The 26,012-nt window shown below is 32.6% G+C and overlaps 1 protein-coding gene across 39 annotated transcripts in view; it reads left to right on the plus strand.

Annotated features, from left to right (window-relative positions):
• The window catches only part of LOC127835102 (muscleblind-like protein 1), a 305,570-nt gene extending 288,423 nt beyond the window's left edge, over window positions 1-17,147 (plus strand). For 22 of the 39 annotated variants that reach the window (XM_052361376.1, XM_052361374.1, XM_052361372.1 and 19 more), the window contains 5 exons: window positions 86-151; window positions 5,070-5,241; window positions 8,192-8,301; window positions 9,429-9,513; window positions 10,339-17,147. In XM_052361376.1, the coding sequence (XP_052217336.1) occupies window positions 86-151; window positions 5,070-5,241; window positions 8,192-8,301; window positions 9,429-9,513; window positions 10,339-10,457 (552 nt within the window). In that variant the 3' untranslated portion in view covers window positions 10,458-17,147. The other 17 variants (XM_052361379.1, XM_052361383.1, XM_052361398.1 and 14 more) reach the window with 5 other exon arrangements.
• The last annotated feature ends 8,865 nt before the right edge of the window (window positions 17,148-26,012 follow it).

The raw sequence follows: 26,012 nt of genomic DNA on the forward strand, positions 1-26,012 counted from the left end.
GTATGGCCAATCAAACCGTCCCCCCTGTCAACTTGCCACAAAACATAAATTCGTACGGATGTCCGTCGCTAATTATACTGATTAGCCGCACGTCGTTGAGGTGTTGACTGGCAAGAAACGCCCGCGAGACCCCAGCGAAGAGATGATGCTGGTATTTTGTTCTTTAAATAATCATGTTTCCAAATCTAAACATGGCGTTAGTCATTATTTCCGACAACAAACAAAGTGTTATGCTTTTAATATAATTCGTTACTAAAAAAGTCAACACGATTAGATTAGAGATCTTATAATATTGTGCGTCACAGTATACTGTTTTTGTTGTTTTGTTTTTCCCTGGTCCAAAATATTTGTTATCAGTTATGGTCCGTCAATATTTCATCCGACATATAGGCAGAAAGTGATATTGAAGGAAATAATGGCTATGCCATGTGTATTAAAAGTCAAAATAAAAACTTTTTAAAGATTAATAAGCAACAAAAAAAAAGATTTTTTTTTATTCAATCCATGCTTTCAGCATGTAGATGTAGTTTTGCTTCTGAAAGTAACAAGGTTTCTGCACAGTCACATGACAACTTTATTATATTGTGTATAAACTTATTATGCTCTCTTTTCTGCTTGTAGATTTATTTCATTCTTAATACAACACAATGTATATTGGTGACATGAGTTTTATTTTTTTTCCTGGAACTGTTGTGAGCAGCTTGGTGTATAAGGATTTTTTTTTTAAAGCTATGTTTGGCATGGTGATCTTTTCATCGTGTTTTAGAACTTAAGGTCCCTAAATGGAGTTTAATTTTGGGATTCTAGGCTAAAAGTTCTTTTGAATTAACAGATTTTTTGCAATCATCGCATCAATTGTTATTACTCAGTAGCCCAAATCAATATGCAATCAAAGAAACAAAGGCACTTTTCATATGCACAACTATAAACAACTGAATTTACCAGCCCAAACTATTTGTCACTAACCCTGGTCTTTAGGGCTAGGGGTAAGCGTGAAGACTGCTTTTGCAAAAAAGGAATCTAAACTGCTGTTTGTTTGTTGTCCTATATCTGCTTGTTATATGGTCACAGTTACACATTTTATGTGATTAAAGTGTATATTAAGGTATCAACAATTAATTCATTATGACCCTGAAGTTTTCATTATGCAGTTATCCAACTTGATATGTTACATGCACAAATAATATCATACTAAAAAAGAGAATATTGAGGAACTTTAAAGGTATGAAGTGAAAGAACAATTTCATTTTTTTTTAAGTAGTAATAGGTGTGAAGTTAAAGGGGCCTTTTCAAGTTTCGCGAAATTAATAAAATTGCAAATAAAATGGTTTCAGATTTGCAAATTTTTGGTTTAGTTATTATATTTGTGAGGAAACAGTAGTGCTGAACATTTACTATGCTAGAAAATATTCAATTTATGCATCATTAGACAATTTAAACACCTACAAATTATCAAGCATTACAAATGAATTATAGAGTATTTTTGAGAGTTCTGTTGCTATTGTTATAGTGTGTGACATTTCGAGAATTTCTTATTTAAAGTATATAATACACCATTTAAGATATGAGGATGGGTGGTTGAGTGGTTTAGGTGCTAGACTTTTACTCCAAGGGTCAGTGGTTCGAGTCTAGTTGAGAATTACTTTTTTTTCTTTCTTTCATTTTAGTATTGTTTTTACTGGAACAATTAAGTTCCGATGTAAACATTTATCAATTTAATGCATTTAATGACAAACTTCAATACAGGCCAACATCTGTGAAAAGGTCCCTTTAAAAGCGTTTAAGGTCATGGGCCAAGCTGTTCACAAGGTTTCATGCGTGAGTTTTTTAGTGAGTTTTTCGTGTACTGAAAGCTAAATTACGAATCTTCACGCTGTGGTATTTGCATGATTGGCTGTTAACTGTACATTGAAATGGCTTTATATATTAGTATCAAAACTAAGACCAGTGTATATTGTTTGAGTTTTCACATAACAAAATTTGCTAGACACTTGTCTGCTTGTATATGTGTATTTATACAGTCTGGGGGTGGCTTTTGGATCATTAATTTCGCTAAATAGATTTGTTGTATGTCACATTGACTTATTCACCAAAAGTAAAAACTTAAAATTGGCCAAATGCCACACAAATTTAAAAGAGAACATTAAATTTTGTCATGTGGTTTTGCAACCTGTTTTTGGATAACTCTTGAACATGATTAAATTAAAACGTAGGAATTCTCTTTTATACTTATAATGATATTTTTATGAGTATAAAACATGTTCAGAGTTATAAAGATGAAAAAATGTCTTTGTTTTCTCCAAAGCTGAAGGCTTGAATGTTTTGGAAATATGGCTTCCAGTTTTGTAAAATTTTACAGAAATTAACCAGATTTTAAACTTTGTCCGCTTTGTCCAAACTCTATATATTCGGTTACACAGCACTCGCAATTGTGTCAAACCCAGAGTCACTAACATGATTGTATACCATGTACTGCTTTCAATTCCTAATGCATTGCAACTGATTATAACTAGGCAGATACGTGCAGATATAATAGAAACATAAAGGGTATAAATGCAACTGGCAACATTTGTCTACACTATGAAAGAATTAAATATGCATGGTATCATTGCTGATTGTCTCGTGAGTTCTGCGATACCGTAGGTTTCCACGTATAGCGCGCAGTGTTTTACCTCCAAAATTCAAATTAAAAAGCTGGTGCGCGCTATACATTGATACAACGCTATCCTGGCTGCTAAATTGGTAAAAAAAATATGTTGTGACCGTAAATAATCAAAATGGCCGCCATGTTTTTTTCCAGAAAACTACCACCCTATAATTGTACAGACTGAGGGGCCATTGTCGAAACAACAAGTAGTCGCTACTGGTAGATATGAACGCGGTAGAAGAAGTTTTGGTCAAAAATATAAATTTGTTTGAATAAACTTGCGGACATTTCTTTGTTTGTGTTTTTACACTTCTTTATTGATGAATTCCTATGGGGATTGTTGTCGACATTCCGGAGAGCAGGCAGGGGTAGGTGCAAACGAGGTCTTTTTTGCGGGTATGGTAGGTGTTAAAGGGGGTCATTTTGCACTTCGTAATTGGCAGATGTTATTGAGTAATATGTGCCACGACTTGTTAAGACGCTAATTGACATTTGAGACACTAATTGACACTTGAGAACGTGAAGATATGCAATTGCATTTTGTGTGTATAAATATTAAACGTTCAACAGTGGTGTACCTCAACAACTGTATCCCTGTCTCCCATGCAACATTCAAATTTACCGGTAATGCCCATGCTTTCCCCGAGGAAAAATCACACTATGTACACTTATTCTTATTTTCTCACGTTTTTCACGAAATGCACGTGGACTGTTATTCTTTTGCTAGAAAATTACAAAATTGTCAGAAAAGTATAGTGCTATGCAACCCATGCTCCTAATCATAATGACGCTTCCTATTTTGAATGCTTAATTAAGCTTTCCAATGCCCCGGATTATTGGATTGTGCAATAGTAAAATGGCAGCCATTTTCGGTCCGATTTGGTGGTTTTATTGTCTTTAAATATTTTGTTCTCCATTTTTGCATTTAAAAAACTGCCTGCGCGCTATACACGGGTGCGCTATAAGTGAAAACCTACGGTAGTTTCACCTGTTTACCAGACAAATTAGCCTTTTTAAAGAATTGTGAAATGTTAATTTATTTGATAGTCAATAATCTGAAAATGAATGATACTGCCATGTAAAATACATAAACGAGTTTTGCTAGAATCTTTTTTACTTTAAGAAATGTTTGCCTTAAAAAAATGTCATAAATTGTTTTTCGTACAATGTATATTGAATCTATAATATGTGAATTCATTTGCAAGAAAATTGTGTGTGTGGATGTTTTCTCGTCAATATGATCTTTGATGCAGGTGTTTTGTTTTCTATCAGCAAGAATAACAAAGAACCAATCCCAAAAACAAAATTCCTCTTTCCCATCCAGAATTAATCAATATTCTCGATAGATTGTTGCTGGTGTCAAATACTAAACATGGCAATTATTGGCTGTTACAATGTTTGGTATCCATTTTCTCAGAAGTGCATGGTTGTCATCTGCAGAAATTGTTGTAGAAGTATAATAAAACACTGAAAGTTAAGTACTTTGGATCAATCAGAAAATGTTTAAAAATGAATATTAAAAAAAAATCATGAAGGTTTGTATTGTTCATAGAAGATTGACAATTCTGTGTTCTCAATTTATATTTCATAGTTCCTAAAGATCATGCCCAATTAGCAAGACAATGTGTTTACTAGAATTATTTATTATCCATCTTTAGTGTCATGATTTGCCTCCATATTGATGTCACTTCGGATGGTTTAAATTATGTGTGTTTGTGATGGTCTTTAATTTTACAGTTGTGGAAACTTCAAAAAATGTAATGTTGCCCTATTTGTCTGCAGCTTTTCTACAAGACCTATATTGCTAAAGGTTGCTGTTTTTAGAGCAAATCTTAAGAATTAGCAATTTCTGTTGCTTTAAGGATGCTGAATTGTGGTAATAAAGCTGCGTGTATTCCTCCTTTTGGTCACCATTTAAGCCGCCTTTTTCTTTGGGTTACTCTTGTCTGAGCTGCTACAAATGCCTTATTGTCTGCCAAAAATGTGTATGACGCAATTCTTATTGGTTCAGCTTTGCCGTTGAGGACATATTTGTGCTTCATTCTGTCCTGACAAACGTGTCAATGCCATATGTTTTCAGATCCAGTGGTCCATATTTGGCCATATCATATTTCTCCTTACCTATTGTAAGCTCTTTTCATTGTGATTTTCAACATGATTTGTAGTGGGCATTGTAAATATAGGTTTCAGTGAACGTACAGACAGCTCTTAAAGGTCTCTTAAAATTCAAAGGACAAAATAATCAGTGAAAAAGTGTACAGGTTTTGAAAGCATGCATGGTATACACTATCTGCAGTTTATCTAAAGCAAAACATTTAATTGGGGGCTTTCCTGAAGAGAAAAAAAGTATCAATAAATATTTTTGATATGTCTTTGTTTATGATGACCATTGCTGTTTTGACAGAGGTTTTTAGGATATCAGTACAATGCCATATTTCAGTCACAGGTGCCGGGCATGATGGGCCAGATAAAGCGAGTTGCGATGGCCGATACGAAGGGTCTGCCGATGTACCAGCCGTTCACGAATGTCTCGTATCAGCAGGCCATAGCGGCCATGCAGCTCCAGCACCAGCCACAGTACATCCCTGTGTCGTGTGAGTACTCTCCCCTGGCATGGGATCAGTAATTAGTAGTACACTGTGATTACATTGGGACTGCTTTATTTTACTGCCCAATTAAGGTACTGTTTCTAGTTGAAAAATTAAAAGTGAAATTAACGTTTTGGTTTGTATAGCATAAGATTGGTATGTTATGCTGAAAATAACAAATAAATATGTGTTTAAATTATTTCTATGGCCATTCTGCCCCTATCTCGAGTAGACTTGTCACTTAAACGGACCGCCACAATAAAATTGAAATACTTTTGAAAAATAGGGAAAAAATGTTTTAAAAAAGGTACAAAAACATTAAACATTAATTGTTAACTAATCATATGTTTTTATTGTCGGGAACTTTGATGCCATAAATCTGCCTCATTAATCTCGAGGGAAATGCATTTAATTTACGTCGTTATTTTCATTTGTACTTGGGAATATTTGATTTAATCTTGACATGAAATTGCTTTCCCGCTGACAACTTTCCATTTCAAATGCAACATTCACCTGGGTTCGGTGATATCAAAATGTATTTATCTGAAATAAAAGAGCACAACATTCAGTTAATAGCTGAGATTCTGGAAATTTAGAAATTGTATACCGATTCACCTACAAAACAGTACCTTAATTGAATGCATTAACACACATATATTAAAACAGCTTGTTTTATTTGATTAGCAAGGTATATATGATGGATTCATACAGCCTGTTTGGGAATAGTTAAAAACTTGTAACATCACACTTCTGAATGGTTTGGCAATCCATGGACAAATCATCAGACGCTAATCATACTGATGGATATACTTCCTATCAAACAAGGAATTGCAAAGCATCTCGATGTCTTTAGAGTCCTATAAATACAATGATCATATGTTGCCCATTTGTGAATAATGTTGAAAAAGAATTGGAAAAAAGGAAACAACTCTATTTTCAAAAATCGCTAGAATTGTTAAGAAAAATATCACAGTGTTATTCTGAATTAATGAACGATGCAAATCTAAGTACAAAAATTAATAAAATTTAATGTGTTTAGACTGAACATCAGATAGTTACCATGAGTTATGAGCATATATATTCAGGAAAGAATTATTATGCCCCCCTTCGAAGAAGGGTCACATGCTCATGTCGGTCCGTCGGTCGGTCCGTCCGTCCATCCACCAGATGGTTTCCGGATGATAACTCATGAACGCTTAGGCCTAGGGTCATGAAACTTCATAGGTACATTGATCATGACTGGCAGATGACCCTTATTGATTTTCAGGTCACTAGGTCAAAAGGTCAAGGTCACAGTGACTCGAAATAGTAAAATGGTTTCCGGATGATAACTCAAGAATGCTTAGGCCTAGGATCATGAAACTTCATAGATAAATTGATCATGACTGGCAGATGACCTATATTGATTTTCAGGTCACTTGGTCAAAGGTCAAGGTCACAGTGACTCGAAACAGTAAAAAGGTTTCTGGATGATAACTCAAGAATGCTTAGGCCTAGGATCATGAAACTTCATAGGTAGATTGATCATGACTGGCAGATGACCCCTATTGATTTTCAGGTCACTTGGTCAACGGTCAAGGTCACAGTGACTCAAAATAGTAAAATGGTTTCCGGATGATAACTCAAGAATGCTTATGCCTAGGATCATGAAACTTCATAGGTACATTGATCATGACTGGCAGATGACCCCTATTGATTTTCAGGTCACTAGGTCAAAGGTCAAGGTCACAGTGACTGGAAACAGTAAAATGGTTTCCGGATGATTACTCAAGAATGCTTACGCCTAGGATCATGAAACTTTATAGGTACATTGATCATGACTGGCAGATGACCCCTATTAATGTTCAGGTCACTAGGTCAAAGGTCATGGTCACAGTGACTCAAAACAGTAAAATGGTTTCCTGATGATAACTCAAGAATAATACGGCCTAGGATCATGAAACTTCATAGGTACATTGATCATCACTGGCAGATGACCCCTATTGATTTTCAGATCACTAGGTCAAAGGTCAAGGTCACAGTGACAAAAACCGTATTCACACAATTGCTGCCACTACAACTGACAGCCCATATGGGGGGCATGCATGTTTTACAAACAGCCCTTGTTTATTGATAAATTCTAGCAATTTCTGGACAAAAGTATAATTTGTTTGCTAGTGGAATTCCCTTGTATTCCCTCCATCAAAAACAAGTCATCACTTTCATTTTGGGCTTATAAGAGTTGGAGTTATCATTAATAATTGTGTTGCATTTTGATTGTTGTACTAACCCTTGGTGTTGTATGAATATTTAACTGATTAACAATTGTGTTTCTTCAGTTGAATTAGCCATGCACATTTGTCATTATTTTCTTGCACAGTATGTTCTGTAATGATATGTTTGTATGATGTATTATGTTGCATTTTGGTCTTTTCAATTGCTTTTATTAACAACCTGTATCAGCCAAAAGAAATTTTTCAAAATCAGTAGATCATTGTTAATGGAGTAACACTCTGTATAGGATAAGAAGATTTTAAATGCAGATGAGACTCAATTGGCAAACATCTCAATATAAATGAGAAACATATACATAAAAATGAATATGCAAATGTTTCATTTGGCTGATACTGACACTTGTATAGTGAAGACACTAGCTAACAACAGTGTTGTATTTATCTTTTATTTCATGCTCGTTCACCTGTCCGTGTGCTTTACTTGCTTCAACACCTAAACTCACCTGCATGTGGCTATAACAAAAACAACAACAACACAATACAAATAAAAAACGCTGCCTGCTGCTACCTTTGCCATGACATTCGCAACCAAAAATACCATAAAAACTCACCATGAAAACTGCACTTATAAATGGGGTACTGTCCTTAAATCGGCACACTTATCAATGGCCTGCCGCGCCTCTCGCCCTTGACTACGACCCTGCTGCCATGACTACGACCCTGCCTGGTTGCCTTGGTAACAGTGCCGATGATGGTTGCCCCGGAAATGGCCACCTTGGTGCCGGGGCCCTTGCCTGGGAGCATTGTTCCGAACAATGCACATAGTGTTAATTACTTTGATGAAAATAGACAGGTATATGAAACTTTAACGTGGTTGAATCTTTTTCGTTTTAAAATATATTAAGGATAATTTTGTATAGATATATTCATTTAAAATTTATTAATTCTACTTTATTTGAGAAATAGAAATTTGAAGTAAAGTACTGATGAAAAATAAATATTGATAGTTGTTTCAACTGTAAAAGAAACAGATATTCAATTAAATTATTAATTTGTATAATATTTTTTTTGTAATATTCAATGCATTTACACCTTAAGATGTTTCCAAATAAATTCTCTAGAACATCAATGAATCTCTCTAATTCCATTCTTCATCACATTTACCAAGTTAAGTGGAGGAAATCTTGAAACAAACATTATAAATTGAGGTAACAATTCCTAATCTATGAAGCTAGATTCAAAGCATCTCTATAAGCATCACACCCTTGTAGAACGTTTCACCTGCATGGCATATCTTGTATTTTGTTTTCTAGATTATATTTATTTGCGCTGGTCATTAGCTTCCAATTAACACAAAATTACATATGTTTTGCAAAATTGTTGTATGCATTTATTTACTATTTGGTGAATGAAAGCAGTAGTCTTTTATATATACAGTCTTAGGAAATTCACATATATTGATGTATTATTATGATGATAAATTAAAAAGCTAGACAGCTTTGGATGGCACCTGATTCAACATGGCTTTGCAAACGCAAGATGACTAACCCTTCCTACTCTTTCATAGAGCCACTTTGCAACTTGTTAACCTGAGCGCAAACCTAGCTACTAATCTGCTAATTAACCAGCATTAACGTAACAATACATTTTTGTATCGTAAAATGTTTGTTTTAAAGGTGTTCATTGTATTCAAAACATGACTTATTTTTGCTCGGAAATGAATAAAATGGGAATCGGCAAATCATATAACAAACAAATATGCAAATTTGTAAACAAAATGGGAAATACCAGAAACATTTTTACAAAGTGATCATGTTATCTAAGTTAAAGGGTTGAGGTTAAATTTTAAGCTTTATTTACTCCATCTATGAATAATTGTTGTTCTCTCTGCAATATTTATATTCTTTAATTTGCTCATGTGCTAGTTCACATTGTTGCTATGACGACAAGCTCTGACCTTGACCTCGGCTGCTCTTACAGTTGCTGGACAACCTCCCAGTGTGCAAAGATTTTAAGTTGGGTCTGTGCCAAAGGCCAACCTGCAAGTACGTTCACATCATTGAAGGTGCGTACCACAATGTACTTGGAACATTATATGAAGCAATTCTTGTTTTGTAAAATTATAACTGTTTCGTGTATTTTCTGGGTTAAGCCTGTTCTGTTCATCTTTAAAATATTTATTTAGCATTACCAAGACTGTTAGATAATCAGCTAAATAAAATAAAATTTGCATAAAATGTTTGCTTAGATATATACATCTAATGTATTTCCTGGAGAGGGCCAGTTGTTTGCATCTTTGGAACTTTTGCTTAAGCTCTCCTAAAGGAATGGAGCTATGGCTAGGAAGCTGTTCTCAAGGGATGATACATAGCATGTTTATGTTACGATACAACTTTCGAAGAAACCATGGTCAATGTCCTTGGTTTATTTTATGTGTCAGATGATATTGCCCTTTCGGGGCAAATAGGTGTAACATTTAAATAAGAAGGCACATGGCACCTTTTTGAACCAATGGGGTGAATTATCCTTTATTTCTGGAATAAAGTTACCTTAGATATATTTTGTTACTAAAAGATGCAGTACTTAAATATTAATATGGTAGACACAATTGTTTTGTACGGTCTCTCATATGAGAGTAGACGTTTTGTTTGTGTCTTTTTAGCTGATTGGAGTAAAATGTTGTTTTGATATTGCATTTGTAATAAGAAAATAATGACTTTTTTTGTATGCCCATTTAATTATTGACACGTCCTGAAAGTAACTGAAGTCCTATTTCAAATATCTGAATAAAGATCATAGTTGATGTTGGAAGATTTTCCAGACCATCAATAGCAAACAAGATACCATTTGTAATAGAAAATAATTTAATATTGTAATATTTGTATTTCAGAGTATGTAGAAGTAAATGATGGTCGAGTGATAGTCTGCAGGGATGCAGTGCGCGGCAAGTGTTCTCGGCCAACTTGCAAATATTACCACATACCCGTACCCCTCCCACCTTCAGAGTAGTGGAGTCCTCTTGATTGATAGTCTTAAGGGTGCACTTGATTTAATTGTGTGCCTTAAACAATCCAAACTTAATCAATTATTAACCAACATAAGAAACTGATACTGTTTCGTTTTTTGTGAATACACACATTTTTTAAGCTAATGATAGTTTTATAAACTTATAATCATACATTTCTTGTAAAACAGTGTGTAAGAAGTTTTCTTTATACATTTTGGCACAAAGACATGTCTCTTTTTGTAAAATGAGAAACCAAAGTTACTTAGCAACGAGAAAAGTTATTTTATGTTGCACTGATGAAAGGTGAATACACGGAATCTAGTCAGTTGTTGATGTTACAAAGAAAACATTTTTTGTGTCACTGAAAAAAAATGTTGCACCAAAAACATTTAAAAGAGAAATCAAGTTGGCTGAGTGGAGGGAGACATTAGATCCGTGGTCTTCAGAGAGAGAGAGAGAAAGCATACAGGGGATAATTCTGCAAATTGCCATGGAAACAGTCTTGTGATAATTAAATTTATAGACTTTGTAAAAGTCTAAGGTTGTAAACCAAAGACTTAAAGCCATATCCATAATCGGAAGGAAATCCCGTGAGCATTTATGTATCAAATACATGTTACCGCTTTGTTTTAGGGATTTTATCCGGTTTCACAGATTTTTTTCTTTACAACCATAAAAGACAAACTTGTGATATATTGCTGATTATTGAAAATAATATTTTCACATGTCAGACTGTATATTTTTATAGCTGGTGAATGCCATTTGTTCAAGTTTCTCATCATTTTGTTCATAAAAAATCATGCATGCCAGACATGAAGTTTGTAAACTAAATTACTTTGTTATGAATGATGTTAATTTTTTATGAACAAAATGATGTGATTTGTTAAGAAATTAACAATTGAGCGTTCCTTGTGTATCAATGCTTAAAAGTTGCAGAGCAAACCATACCCATTCTTGCACATTCTGAATGTCAAACATACTGTATTTGGTAATTTTTTGTTTTCACAATGATTCAGAAATGTACTTCAACCATCAAATGTACAAAATACCTTAGCCAATCCACAGAATGTTCATTGCTAGTTATGGTTTGTCTGTGTACAGAATTTCTAACAAGCTTGTTGCTTATAGTTGTAAACAGCCCGCTATATGATTAACACATCATCTTGTTGTTGGTATTTGCAGAAGCCTTCCGCGTATGAAACTGTATTCCTTAGCAGCGCACTGATTGGTTCTCTGCTACCTTTCAAAAATAGTATGAAGTCTTGTGATTGGTTGGTTTGAATTTAAACTCAGCCAGTCATATTTTAGTGCTTTCTATTTTGAAAATTACCAGAGAATTAATAGTCAAAATGTGTTTACATGCATAACTTCTTCATATTGCAGTTACTGAAAGTCTTTAATGCAATGTTTTAGCTTGCATGGAAAGTCTTTTTGACTTTGGAAAAGCCCAGATATTTTTTCTAATTGTTCATTTTGATGCATTTTATTTGTTTTTGTTGTACACTGTTTTTATTATGCCTGGTGCAATGACTTTGTTGGTACACAACCTATTATAACTGACAGATACCAGTTATTCTCAACAAAAATGTGCCATAGTTGGTTATTATGTCCCAGAAACACTTGGACTGTGCTTGATTTTTGCCGATTGTTGTTGTACATATTATTAAGAATGTTTGTGGTTCTTTTTATCATGTTTTCATGTTTTTTCGATAGGCATTTACATTCAAAGTTTTGAATTACAAAACCATTACATATTATATAATTTATCCTCGTGAATTATTTACGAGATTCACCTTAGAATTTAAAACCATTTTTAGATGTCTTAAGTGTAAAAACCAGGAATTGTAGTAATCTTAGCAATAGAAGAAATAAAAAAAAAATTCACTTACCGGTAACAATTTTATTTGCATCATATATTTAAAGGACACACACTTTTTTAAATTCCGTAATTACAGGACATAAGCAGATTTATGACATTGCATTTATATTTATTTTTTCCCCATAATTTGTTTAAGATTTGTTCATACCATCATTTACCATTTGTGTCACAATAAACTAGAAAAGTGCCATGATTCAATACTTCATATATTTTTTGTGTATTACTACATTAGGTTTTTGTGTACAATTTAGCCTTGTTAAATTTACATTTTGATTCTGTATACAAGTGAAATGGTTTTAAAACTATTGCAGATGTCCACTTAAACAATTGACAGTCAACAACAAAGTGGTGATGGAGAAACTGCTTTTTAAATATAACAATCTTCACAATGCTTTGCTTTGTTAATGTCAGTGAAATGTTGCTAACAAGAAATGCAAGTATTCAGAACTAATGTTATCCTCACAGATGTGAATACAGTGTAGTCTCAAAACAACGTATGAATGAATACTTATTGTTTTCAGTGTTTGTTGTATACTGCCCTGTGATTGGGCATATTATGTATTTGTAATTTGTTACATGATTTTCCATTGGTGCAGGAGATGATCACATTGTGTTATAAGCCAATGAGAATCTCTCTCTTTTTTTGTTAAGAATTTGTTGTCTCATGTATGATTTATTAGTATTGTGAATAGGTAATATAGTTTGCTGTTAAAATAATTTAATGACTAAATAAATTAAAGCTTAAATAAATTAAAGCTTCGAACTCGTGTGTAATCATTCAGAAAAACTATTGGCAAATACATTCTTCTTATCAAATAGCTTTCTTTTGTGATTTCTTTTATATACATGTACTTCACAGTTTATTAGATGTATTTTAATTAACATATGTGATATTATGTACATTGTGTTCTTGTGATGATGTTCACGTTTTTAAGTCTTAACACACATGCTTTAAGGATATTTTCTCTTGAAAGAATCACATTTTATTATTTTTTTTAATTTATGCATATTAATATCACATTTTATAAATTTCAGTTTAATGTAATAATTAGCAAAACATCGAGAAGTGCCATTTGTTTATTTGAATAATTATGCCATAATTCATGTCATGCAAAGTAAATTAAAACGCAAAACAATCCTTAAAAACCCTATGCATGAAATGTTTAATTCTTCATAATTTCTTGCAATCAAGCACACACAGGACTTTAATTCAGTTTTTGTAGAAATGTGGGCACTTAATATGTGTGAAATGTAGTAAATAAATACATGTATATATAGAAATCTGAAGATGTATACAATCTTATGGAAAGAAGTTCTAAACTTTGCAATTTTGAAGCACATAAATGCATTATGGTTTCGAACACAAACATATTATAATTTCTGTTTAATGTCAAAAATTGTGTGCCATGATCAAGCAGCTCAAATCAAATGGTTTGAGTTCTATTTTGCAAATTTCTGTCCATTCAGCACAAAACAGGGAAAGTTAAGTGGCCTTCTGTATTTTAGTGTTTTACCAAAGCTTTTTGCAAAGCTTAACAGCATTTTAATATATGGTTATCAGCTCTTGTTTCTATAGTTAAGATACTTAGCTACGCTTAAATAATCAACAAAAATATCTGCTGATATATTTTACTACATTCCAATGTGTTGAGCACATCATATTTTCGTCATGCAAAGTTTTCACTATAACAATAGCGTAAAAATCATTTTTCTAGTAAACGAAAATATTCATGTACGATAACTTTCCTTAGAGATTGTGTACCTATTATAAGAGTATCTTTATTTTCCTAAAACATAAAATATGGTTTTATTGTGTAACTTGCCATGTCAAACAACTAAGAAGTGATTCCGGTGATTTTGATACTGAGGTACATTACAAGCATTGCTTCAAATTTATGTTTTGGATGTCATAGAGATTTTGGTCAATATGTAATTTAATTGCCTACAATGTGATTAATATGTTGATGAGAAATGTCCATAGATCAATTGTTTTGGTGTCAGTAAATTCATTCAATTTGACATGTGAAAGTTGGCACACATTTCTTAACTGTTTGTATATTTAAAATATAAAAGTAACATGGTTAATTATGTAAAACTTTAATTATTATGTAATTGGACAGGTGTATTCCGTAAAACCCATGAATCTGAAGCAATGCTTGTGATTGGACTTGGTCTATATGGTAGCATTATGTATATTTTAAATTTACCTTCATTTAAAGCATGTGTGTGTATTGTGTATATTTTCTATTGTGGGGTTTGTAACCATATTTCATTGAGAATGCATGATTGGCTTATTATTTGGGAGATTAGAAGTTACATCATTATAAGTCCATATTTCTTAGTATTACTATGTTGGAAAACTTGAAACGTTTACATTACTATAGAAAGCAAGTTCATCCCATGACGTAAAAAAATGGCATTGATTTATCATAACTAAAATTTAATTGATTTGGGCTGCCATAAATTATTTTGTAAAAAGAGTCTATTAAAAGGTAGTAATGTAGTGTAAAAAACAAATAAGAAAAATAATTTTAAATAGTTCTGTTTTTGTTGTCATTTATATGTGTAATCTTTGATAGTAATTTTTAAAGTAGGCATTCATTATGTAATCTAAAAACCAAAGTAAAATCCTGTTTTAATTTGTGTAACTTACGAAGATTGGTATGGATTTGTGCGTGGAAGATAATCTATGTAAGACATTGGAGTCTCCACATACAAAGTCTGTGTGTATGAGAGTTCTTGTAAAGGTATGAAAATTTCACATTTTGCGGAGGTGTTGTTTTGTTTCACTGAATGACGTTTAGAACATGTAATGTTCCTTATACAACTGTTTGTAAAGTAAACATGTTTTTGAGATGTTTTAAAATCAATATAATGATGATAAATTCTGTATAATATGTTATATTTCTTTGTATTATTTTGTACAATACAAATGTAAGACAAAGCAGTTGATTTTACCAAAATGTGTAGATTTATTAACGCTTAATGTACGCTTTTTAACGCTTTTTGTGTCACATTCTTTGGCTGTGAAACAGTCATGCTAATTTTAGTGCCCCTGCTTAGTGAAATTAAATCTTTAACCCTGAGATATTCCTTTTTTATAAACATGTGGTTTTAATATTCCAATTTTAGATAGAAACTATTCTCAAAATGAGAATTTGTTAAATATATTTTACAAAATGAGGTTGTTTATTAATAAATGTAATCTCCTTTAATGCTAAGTGTTACATGAAACATTCAGTACTTGTAATATCATGAAGTGTTTACAGTAATGGTTGAGGATTTACATATTTTATATTATTTAATGTTACATGTAAGTGTATACAACTTCTTTGATTGTTTATCTTCTTTTTTGTAAGTGAGATATTAATTGACTCTGATGCTACAAATGATTGTTGTTGGAATTGGTTCTGATAGCCCAGCTGGGATAGCTGTTATTTTTTTATCACAGGCATCTTCAATAACCTTTCCCAGAAAATAATATGACTTGCTCTTATTGAATATACTAGATTGACGCTTGTGCATCAATTATTTGTCAGTATTCAAAGATACTGCTTGTGCAAACGCCTTTTTAGTTTAAATAACACTACATCATGGATTCGGATATATTTGATCCCACTTTGAATGTACAATTTTCCCGACAATGCTTAATCAGATAGGAGCGCACATCAGAAATGTTCCAATCAGCAATATTGCTAAAAAATTTAATGATTAAAATGTTGTTTTTTTCATATTAATAGCTGGGTTTTTTTACGTTGGAGTTTGTGGCACTTTCTTTAATACTGGCTCTTTTTAAACAAAAACACCCTAATGTGTGTACACTATTATATAAGTGGGGAGAGTAATTAATTAGAAACAATTCCATACTCTGATGTTAGTTCAGTCAAGGGGGCGAAATGCTTGGCAAAGTATTAAAGAAACCGCTGCCCAAACTCCTGTTGTAGTTGAAAGTTGTTAATCCTGTACTTTAGGTTGTCACATGGTCTTAATAGTTGCTTTTTGTGTTCTTTTATTGTTATAATGTGTTTTTCCATTTCATTGATTGCCATACGTATTTTACATCAATGTTCAAACAAACAATGTGCCATGATGATTATACAAACATTTCCAAAACTGTAAATTTATAACATCACATATACGTGTGAATAATGTTGATTATTTATCCAAACTGCTATTAAAAGGATACATTGTAAACGCCATTTGTGTGTATAATCGTAGCAAATTATATTTAGTAATTAAAAAAGAATATCACCTAACATTAATAATGTTGCCATTTATTAAAGCTGCTCTGCTGAAGAAACGACTTACTTGAATTGGCTAACATCATTTAGAAGACAATTTATGAAGATAAATGGTGTTTACATTGAAATAATCCTTTCTGCTTATATTCCTGTCATTAGATAAGTCAGGCGACGTGGTGTTGCTATAGCAAGTATTGTACTGCTATGGTAAACTGTGGTTGCTTAAACTGCACATGAATATTTTCAATAGCAACACTTATTTTCATTGCTGTTTCAACAATTGTGCTATATAAAATGTGCTGATCATTAATTCCACAGAAATATAAACACGGACACAACTTTTTATGGCTTTTCAAATGATAACTAAAATTATGTGTCTATGGATACTGATTGATGCGATTAAACTAGTGGAATTAATGAAAACAAGTAGAGAAGGTCATATTTCATGCTTTGTTTTGCTTTGCTAGTAAATATATATATTGTATTCGGGAAATTTATTTGCTTATTTTTGTCTGTGTCTTGCTTGCTAGAGTCACTCTAAAAGAGAGCTTAATAAATGCAGAAGTATGTAATGTATAGTTAAACATGTTTGTCCTGCTTTTTCATTTCTTTGCATGACCTTTGACCTGATTCTTTGACCTCCTGCCATTTCAGCTTGACCTTCGAGCACCAATAAGCACACATTCGATGTTGAGCAAAGCTGTAGTTGTAACATAGGCTTTTCCCATGGAGGTGGCGCTTTAATTCTTTGTGAATATTAACATTTGTTCTACAAATTCAAAAGAGACGATACTATTTGTAACTAACAATATCTGAGTATTGCAACGTTCACAAACTTTAAATTATGCATACATACACTATGACCGAGTCGTCTTCTACATACAATGGAACATTAAAATGCAGTGATTATACAAAAATATTTATTATAAGATAACATGTTAATGCCTTCAAACCATACACATTTAATACTTCTTAATTGATTACTGTGTGATTGAGGCAATGTAGAATGGTATGTTTGTTAGTAAATGGACTTCTCTTTAGACGAAATGGAATTGGAATAATTAGAATTATAATTAGTAACAAGTGCAGCGAAAAGTGACATCCAGTTGAATTTCAGCTCAACCAAAGCTAGCAGGCTTCTCGTATTATGCTTTGCTTTCGACCTCTTGTTGTTTGCAATTAGAAAACAGTTTGCCACAGCACAACATCTACACGGTGTTTAAGGTCACTTTGGTGTCGGTGACTTTTTTAACAGAAAATTTTATCATATTAAGCTAACCGAATACCACAAGTGGTTAGCGTGTGGCTATGCTATTAGTTAGTGAAAACATCATTTTGAATGATAAATAATCATATATAATGAAAAAATTAAATTTTATGAAGAAAAAAATCACCATCAAATATATATATAACAAGGTATGCAACTCAAAATCACCCCAAAACGGGGTGCATCGGCTCTGAACAGCCATATCTTCATCAATTGTGCAGCGATTTTCATGATGTTGTGCGAGTTGTGTATCGTGTTATTTCTTAAAAGTTGACCCAGCATTTGTTAAAATATTGCAAGACATATATACATTTCCAGAAAGGAAATTCATTTCTGCGTTGAATAAGACCGAGATCGTGAAAATCGCTGCACAATTGATGAAGATATGGCTGTTCAATATATATATATTTGATAGTGATTTTTATTTTTCAGAAAAGTTATTTTTCGTTATAATATGATTATTTATCATTCAAAATGATGTTTTCACTAATCAATATCATAGTAACACGCTAACCACCTGTGACCGATACACTTGTTCTACAAATGCAATCTATTGTAGGTATTCATAATTTTAATTTGACTCAGTTAAATCTAAAAGTAAAAATACGCTAGTCTTCTTCAAATCGTACTTAATGTTAAATAATTAAAACACACGTTCTTCTGTCTAAAATGCTACTTTTATAATCTCGTTTTTGCCTGTGCACTAATAAGTTTGCTTCAAAAGCGTATTAAACTAGTCCCCAATGGACTTTAAACTTTGGAGAGCTTTTTATGAACAATATCTACATTGCCACTGATTTTCGAGATCTCTGCTGATTTATAAACTAATACATCTTGGTACAAATGGATCTTCAAATCCACTTTGAAAGCAATAAAACAGACTTAGATTTAAAAAAAAATATGGTTTTATCCCCAAAATTTAACACAATTGATGCATTTTTATGATTGAAATCAGGTTTTTCAATAATCACCATGCTGTCGTTTCTTTATTGCAATAGTTATATGTTTTTGTTATTCTGGGTTTCTTACAAAAACTGTGTTCTGAGACAACTTTGTATAGATGAAAAGCAAGAAAAAAGTATTAAAAGATCCACGATGTATTAGTTTATATGACGAACTTGCATTTGCAGGTAACCTGGCAATTCTTAACGCTTGCATTTAGAAGAACGCACTATGCAAATGCATTTTTGCCAAGCAATTAAATTGCGACCTTTGAACTATTACTTTTCGTAAGAATACAAAGCAATGGTCAAGGTGGCTCAACATTGTATTTATATTAGGTCCTATGATTTTTAATTTTTGTTTTTAAATGTTATTAAGATGGTGCTAAGTCTGACCGAAGGTGAACACTAGGATTTAAAGTAGTAAAACATTTAATGTTTTCAATATATTGTATGTGTGTTAGTTAAAAAATTAAACTTTTGTTTCTCCACATCTGTCTTCGTCTAACTTGTTCATGTCTAACAACCGTTCTTTGCATTTTTTGCCCAAATGAATTGACCAGTTCCTAACTTAAAAAAGTAATATACGATCTACAGTTATCAAAAACATTTAATCTTTGTCGGTTTAAAATACGTAAATGTACATTTCACATATTTTACGAAGATTACTAGTGGAACATTTAGGCGTTATACTGGAAATTGCATCGCTTTTATGCGATCATCGTGGAATAATAACAGTAATTTATCGAAATCATATTCTTCTTCACAAATTTTACCACATGACATTTACTTCGGAATATTCAAATTAATTGTAGCAAAACAGTATATATTGCTTCAAATAAACGTTAGTTATGTTAATGTTAAAATTAAACTGGTTACTTAGATTTAATAACAATAAATCCTGTAGTTATATAGGACTTGCTTAAAGAGATGTCTGATAGTAATGAAGATCAATAATAAAATATGTTCACATAAAAATCGCAGTTGCGTCAACAGATAATATTCATATTATCACTTAAAGGTCCTTTTATTTCAGTCTAGTGATCAATTGCCATAAAATAAGTTACACGATAAAACATGACGAAGGCAAACACCCATGAACAACACATGGCAATGCAAACACCCATGACCAAATATTACAACGGACATGGTCAAAAATTCCACTGGGGTTTACAAAGCTGGTCACTATAACCGATCTAGTGACCGTATTGTAAGCCTGTGAACAGCGTAAAATACCATGCATATTTAACATTGTTTTAAATGTTGTCAATCCTATGATTAAGATTAATCGACGATAATAAAAACAAAATTTCTTTTCTGTCAAATTATGAATAAATTGTCGACAGTATATACACTTAATATGTATACCATACAAGCACAGAGTGTGTACTATATAGTGCAACACGTATGGTGATGTATGTAAATACAACACAGTTAAAACAGCTAATAATTTACTAATTACAACAACAATAATTGGTGAATGTGTTATTGTTCACATTGATAAAATATTTAAATGTCCGATGCAAACATCTTCCAACAATTATTAAATTTACAATCGTCAAGAGACATACGTTTTTACATGCGAATTACATGTCCTGCATTATTTTGTTGAAAACAAATACTTCAAACAATATATTACATAATACATTATATAAACAACAAAACGTATTTGCGCTTGAAAATACAAAATATATTGGTCGACTGTGTGGTACAAAACGTTCTATCATTCTATGAACTGTATTGGTGTCGTTATTAAAACACTGTAAATCCAGGTATTTCATTGACTTAAAACAAGTGCGCCTCACAAATGGTTTACTAGATATCCGACGGGAACATGTCAATTGCGTCATCTCAAATGCAATCGATAATCTTAAAACTCTGCGTGTGACCTTGACATCTGACACAACATGCTTTCCCAACCGGATGAACAGAGTATTTTATGTTTTTATATCCGCTCGAATGATGTTACAGTGTGTCAAAGTTCTACCATTCCCATATTGGCCTTTAAATATGACATTGACCTTGAGTAAAGGAGACGGTCCTTTCACGCAGCACGAATATGTGGACTCCAGTTTTAAGAGGCTCCAAAGGGATTTTGTAAGGAATCTTGTTTTCGATAGAGTACGTGTGTTCGAGTCATGTATGTTTCTTCGAGGAAGCATTACAGGATGCAGGTTTTACTGAAATACATACTGGCAAATAATTGAAAGGGACTGTAAAATAAAGAAGGACAACGTGAAGCTGCTTAACGAAACCATACATAAAAAGGCAGGATCATATTGAGAATTGTCAGGCCTATATTAAACCTGCTAAACGTGATATATACGGTGGTATAAGAGACACGATTAAATGTGTCTGTAAACATTGTACAAGTTGCTATAATATCTGATATCTAAACATGTTCACAACAATTTTTAATTGTTGTTTACTACAGACAGCCATATTAATAGACCTTTCCAGGCAGCTGGTGACCTCGCTTTATTAAAAAAAAAGTCATTACTCACAGTTCATTTACGCGTTGAATGGTTAATTCACTTCTGATATTAATGTAAAACATTTATGTTTGATATGTATTGAAGAGATAAACTAATATAGTCAGCTACATACCATATTTAGTCGTACAATTGTTAACAGTGTTGTGAAAAAGGGAATTTAAAAGTTAACCTAGTTCCGTTGTTTTATAGATATATAAAACGTGTTATTATAAAATATTATGACGTATCTGTCGGAAGTGCAGGATAAACAAAATTCCAAGTCTCAAATCTGAATATCTAATCAGGGACCTATACAAACAAATATGTATAGGTCCCTGATCTAATTAACTTGCGTTAAGAACCTTGCCTCTAATCTAATTCCGATTGCATAATGTAGGTAACGCTATGGGTCTTTGGGTGTTGACAATTCACACGCTGCACACTGTCCCCAATAGGTATGTCTCAAATATAAGTATATAAAAAACGCGCGAGCTACTTGCTGTTTCAAAAAGAAGAATATGTCATCATCTAAAACAAGTTGTTTTTGTGAGGTGCTGACGTAAAATTAAGTATAATTCAAAATACTGAAATGAAAAGAATGCCAATCCACAAGATTTTAAGAAAAATATTTCATAAATCCAAATTTAAAAATCCGAAAAAAAGTATAAGGCAGCAAACATATTTGCGCTGAATACTCGTATTTTTCGAATCAATACTCAATAGTAAGTGTATCTGTCAAAGTATGTATTGACATAAGTATGAATTGAAGGCAAAGCCTATATGCAGCACATAAAATAAGTTTATATAAAACTCAAATAAGAACATTCAAATAAAACGGATTTTATAACTTCTTTTTACGACATTAAACCATTTAAAGACTCGCAATCATACAGTTGGAATACTGGCTCAAATAATTGGTAGATATTTGGTATGTCGGTACATGTTAATTCGCCTAACAATCAGTATAGTCACTGAGCGTGAACAGATGACAACATGTGATTAACCGTTTTTAGAGAAGGGCGTATACTGTGTTGTTCATGATAGCGTATCAATTCAGTATGTCATCAGACAAGATGCAAATACATTACTGGCGCGACCTGAAAAACATGACAACTCCGGTTTAATATAATATAATCGTTGGATTGTAAGAACAGTTAAATTGTTCTAGAAAAATGTTATCATGTACTTAAATTCCCCAGTTTACTCACCCAGAGCTTTTCCACTCAAATGATTCATTAGCCACATAAAGTGTCTTTTATAAACATCAACTTTTGAAAGAAAGTCCAATATTGACCCGCAAGGCCAAAAAATAGACCCTGTCTGATCTGGAACAAAAATCAAGTTCCTCATTACCTTAATACATTCTAATTATAAGCTGAAACATATTAATCGAAACATAATTTCATTGGAATCGCCTCAGAAATGCCAATGATTTACCACGGAAAGGACGTGGATAATTGATGGGGTTATGCTTTTTTGCTAATGTATTTGTTTATTTATTTAATTTCTTTTTGAGGGGAGGTGGAAGAGTCAGAGAATACGGGGACTCATAAGAATTGTCAGAAATTTCTTTGTTAGAGCATCTTTACTGCAACTTTTTCTCCAGAATAATACATGTAATTATGAAGATGATATGCATTTTATATCTATAGTTTATGGTTTCGGTTTTAAGAAAAGATTATAGAAAGAGAGGTTTAGACTCAGAAGGAAAATTTGTTTGCTTTATACAATGTTTGAATGTACATGTTGTACAATAAAAGTGACTTGTTGAAACAAATGTGATTCCCTGAACACTTAGTAATGTTGTTGCTGCAATTATCTTGGCAGGTCTAGTGTTACTCCAGTAAATGTCCAGTTAATATTTTTTTTATATATATAAATAATGTATACAGTTACAAGTGAAGTTGCATGTTTCTTGTTAATTGGTATGTGTAGCTAACAAGATTATCCTGCACTTCATTGTGATATTGTTTTTGATATGTCATTATATAATCGAGTTGACCTGATTAGTTAATTCGACGTTAGTCTTAGATATTGGTAATCAAAGTACCGACAGTACTGGTGTGACGATGCTTTTGAAGAGGATGGATATAACAGCATAAATTTAAGTTTATCTACATCACCACAATTGTGTATGTGGGTACGACCAGTTTGTGTACGAAAAAAATGGGTACTTACATTTTGGATACAAAAATTATGCCCAAAAAATTGGGTAGGAAAAAAAAATTGGTAAAGAAAAAAAATTGGGTACGAAAATAAAATTGGGTACGGAAACAAATTTGGGTACGAAAAAAAATTGGATACGAAAAGAATTGGGTAAGAAAAATGTTGGGTACGAAACAAAAATTGGGGGTACGGGGAAGTAGTACACGTGTGAAGCTTGACCCATTCAGCGAAACTGGGAGGCGGGTTACATTCTCGATTAAATGTAACACGAAATATCTTTAAAAAAGATATTCGACGTGTATTTTCTGTACCACTTATCTAAAAAAACGTTCTAAAACAGTAAAACGTTTGTGGGTTATAACATTACGTTACGTAGCAGATATACATGTATTCAAAACTTGACATGCTCTTTAATAACACCATGCTCTTTAATTGCACATGTATATCAAACCAATCTTTATATTTCGTTGTTTCCTTTCCTATGTTAATGATGTTATGTGTACGGACGTGATTTCACATGCCCATGTACATGAACATATAATTTTTCTCTTCTGATTATTGTTTTTTCTCTAATTCAATAAGTACGGCAATAATTTCATGATGATTCCCGAAAGTAGGTATGAGCACATAGTCGTAAGAGCACTTGAATACGTGAGTTCGCCCATGAACACATGGTACGGTTATCTAAATCTCCGCGATATGACCTAATATGTGTTTAAAACAGCAAACAATATCCAATAAACGAATAAATCATCAAACATAGTATGTGTACTGATTTGCTCTGTAATTTCTGTTTGAAAAGTTAATTGAATATGCAATATTAGAAAACACGCATAAGAGCGAGTTTCATAAATGTTGTTTTGCTATTATGCTGTTTATATACCATACTCGCTATAACGTTTATGAATGACAGGTTCGAAATAATTCGTTTTCTGTACACTCATGATCGCGTTAAACGTTTATTATACACGTTTTCATTCGCAATTTATTTACAGAATCACGACAAATGTCAAATACGATACAGAAAATGCATAGTTGTTTCATTGATCTGTAAACATATAATGGATTGAATATAACTGATTAAAAATTAACGTTTTCAAACTATTATTAAATCTTTTCCCCAGAATATGCTGTCCTATTTATAGCTGAGCTTCCTTTACCTTTATCAATGATAATCAGCGAGGTATGCCGATTCGAAAAATCTAGCTATCTCAATCGGACTGGCTCGGTCTTTTACATAGGTCGCCATTGTGAAGATTTTTTTCATGGTATGATAACTTAGACGAGCTGCTTCACAGCATCGTCAAAAACCAACATAGTTATTTGGCTGAAAGTATTAACGCCATCGTACGAATAGCATCATCAAAGCTTGTATTAAATCCCAGTCCTAAATGCTTTTCTTATAACATTGATTTAGATTTATAGTAACTTTCACACATTTATCAATTTAGTCATGCTAGTAATTAGGAAACTCGCAATGTTCCACGTCTATTTCTTAGCATTCAGTTGAAGCAAACCCGTTTATCTAATACACGAAATCAGTTTATATAATACTGAAATAAGACCATACACATAAAACGGATTTTGTACGTTTTCGTCGATATTTAACTTTCAAAGACTCCTAATCATTCAATGAAACGCTTGGTCAAATATTAAATGCTGTATATTTGGTATGACAGTATAAGTCAATACGCCCTAACAATCAGTATAAGTAACTGGGCGTGAACAGAGGACATCATATGGATTCACCGTTTTTGAGGAAGAGCGTATAATTGGTTGTTAAGGATAGCTTATCAATTCAGTACAACATCAGACAAGAAGCGAATACATGAATGGCGCGTTCTGAAAAAGGACAAGGCCGGTTAAATATTATATGATCATTGGATTGTTAGAAAAAATAAATTATTCTCGAAACATGCTATACTTAAAATTACCCAGGTTACTCACACAGACCTTTTTCCAAATCAAAGGATTCATTTGCAACAAAATGTGTGTTTTATAAACTTCAACTATTGAAAGAAAGTTCAATATTGACCCTCGAGGCCAAAGAGAGACCCTGCCTAATTTGAAACAAATATCCGATTCCTGATTACTCCAATAAATTCATAATTGCGGCGTGTCTAATGATAAGCTGACAAATATAAATCGACACATTAATTTCTTGGAATCGTCTCAGAAATGCAAATGATTAACCACGGTAAGGACGTGGATAACTGATGGGGTTTTGTTATTTTTATGTATTTGATTTATTTATTTAATTTCTTTTTATGGGGAGGTTTCTCATCAGAGAGAACGGGGACTCATTTGCATTCCCAGAATTGTCTTGGTTTGAGTATCTATGACTTGTCTATTTCCCAATAACGTTATACATTTTTATATATAGTTTCGGGTTTCGGTTTCCATAAAGCATAAATAGAGAGGCATTTAGATTTATGTCGTACGCTTTATGCTCAATTTCTTTAGAAACGGATATCTCCAATGGTTATAAGTAGCTGTTCTATTTTGACAATATGCACTCAGATCTGTTATCTTAATATTTGTAGAATCAGATGGAGAATTTCTTTGATTTAATGAATGTTTTGCAGTACA

Source organism: Dreissena polymorpha, chromosome 6, assembly GCF_020536995.1.
Source record: "Dreissena polymorpha isolate Duluth1 chromosome 6, UMN_Dpol_1.0, whole genome shotgun sequence".
In the NCBI taxonomy this organism is placed as follows: Eukaryota; Metazoa; Mollusca; class Bivalvia; order Myida; family Dreissenidae; genus Dreissena; species Dreissena polymorpha.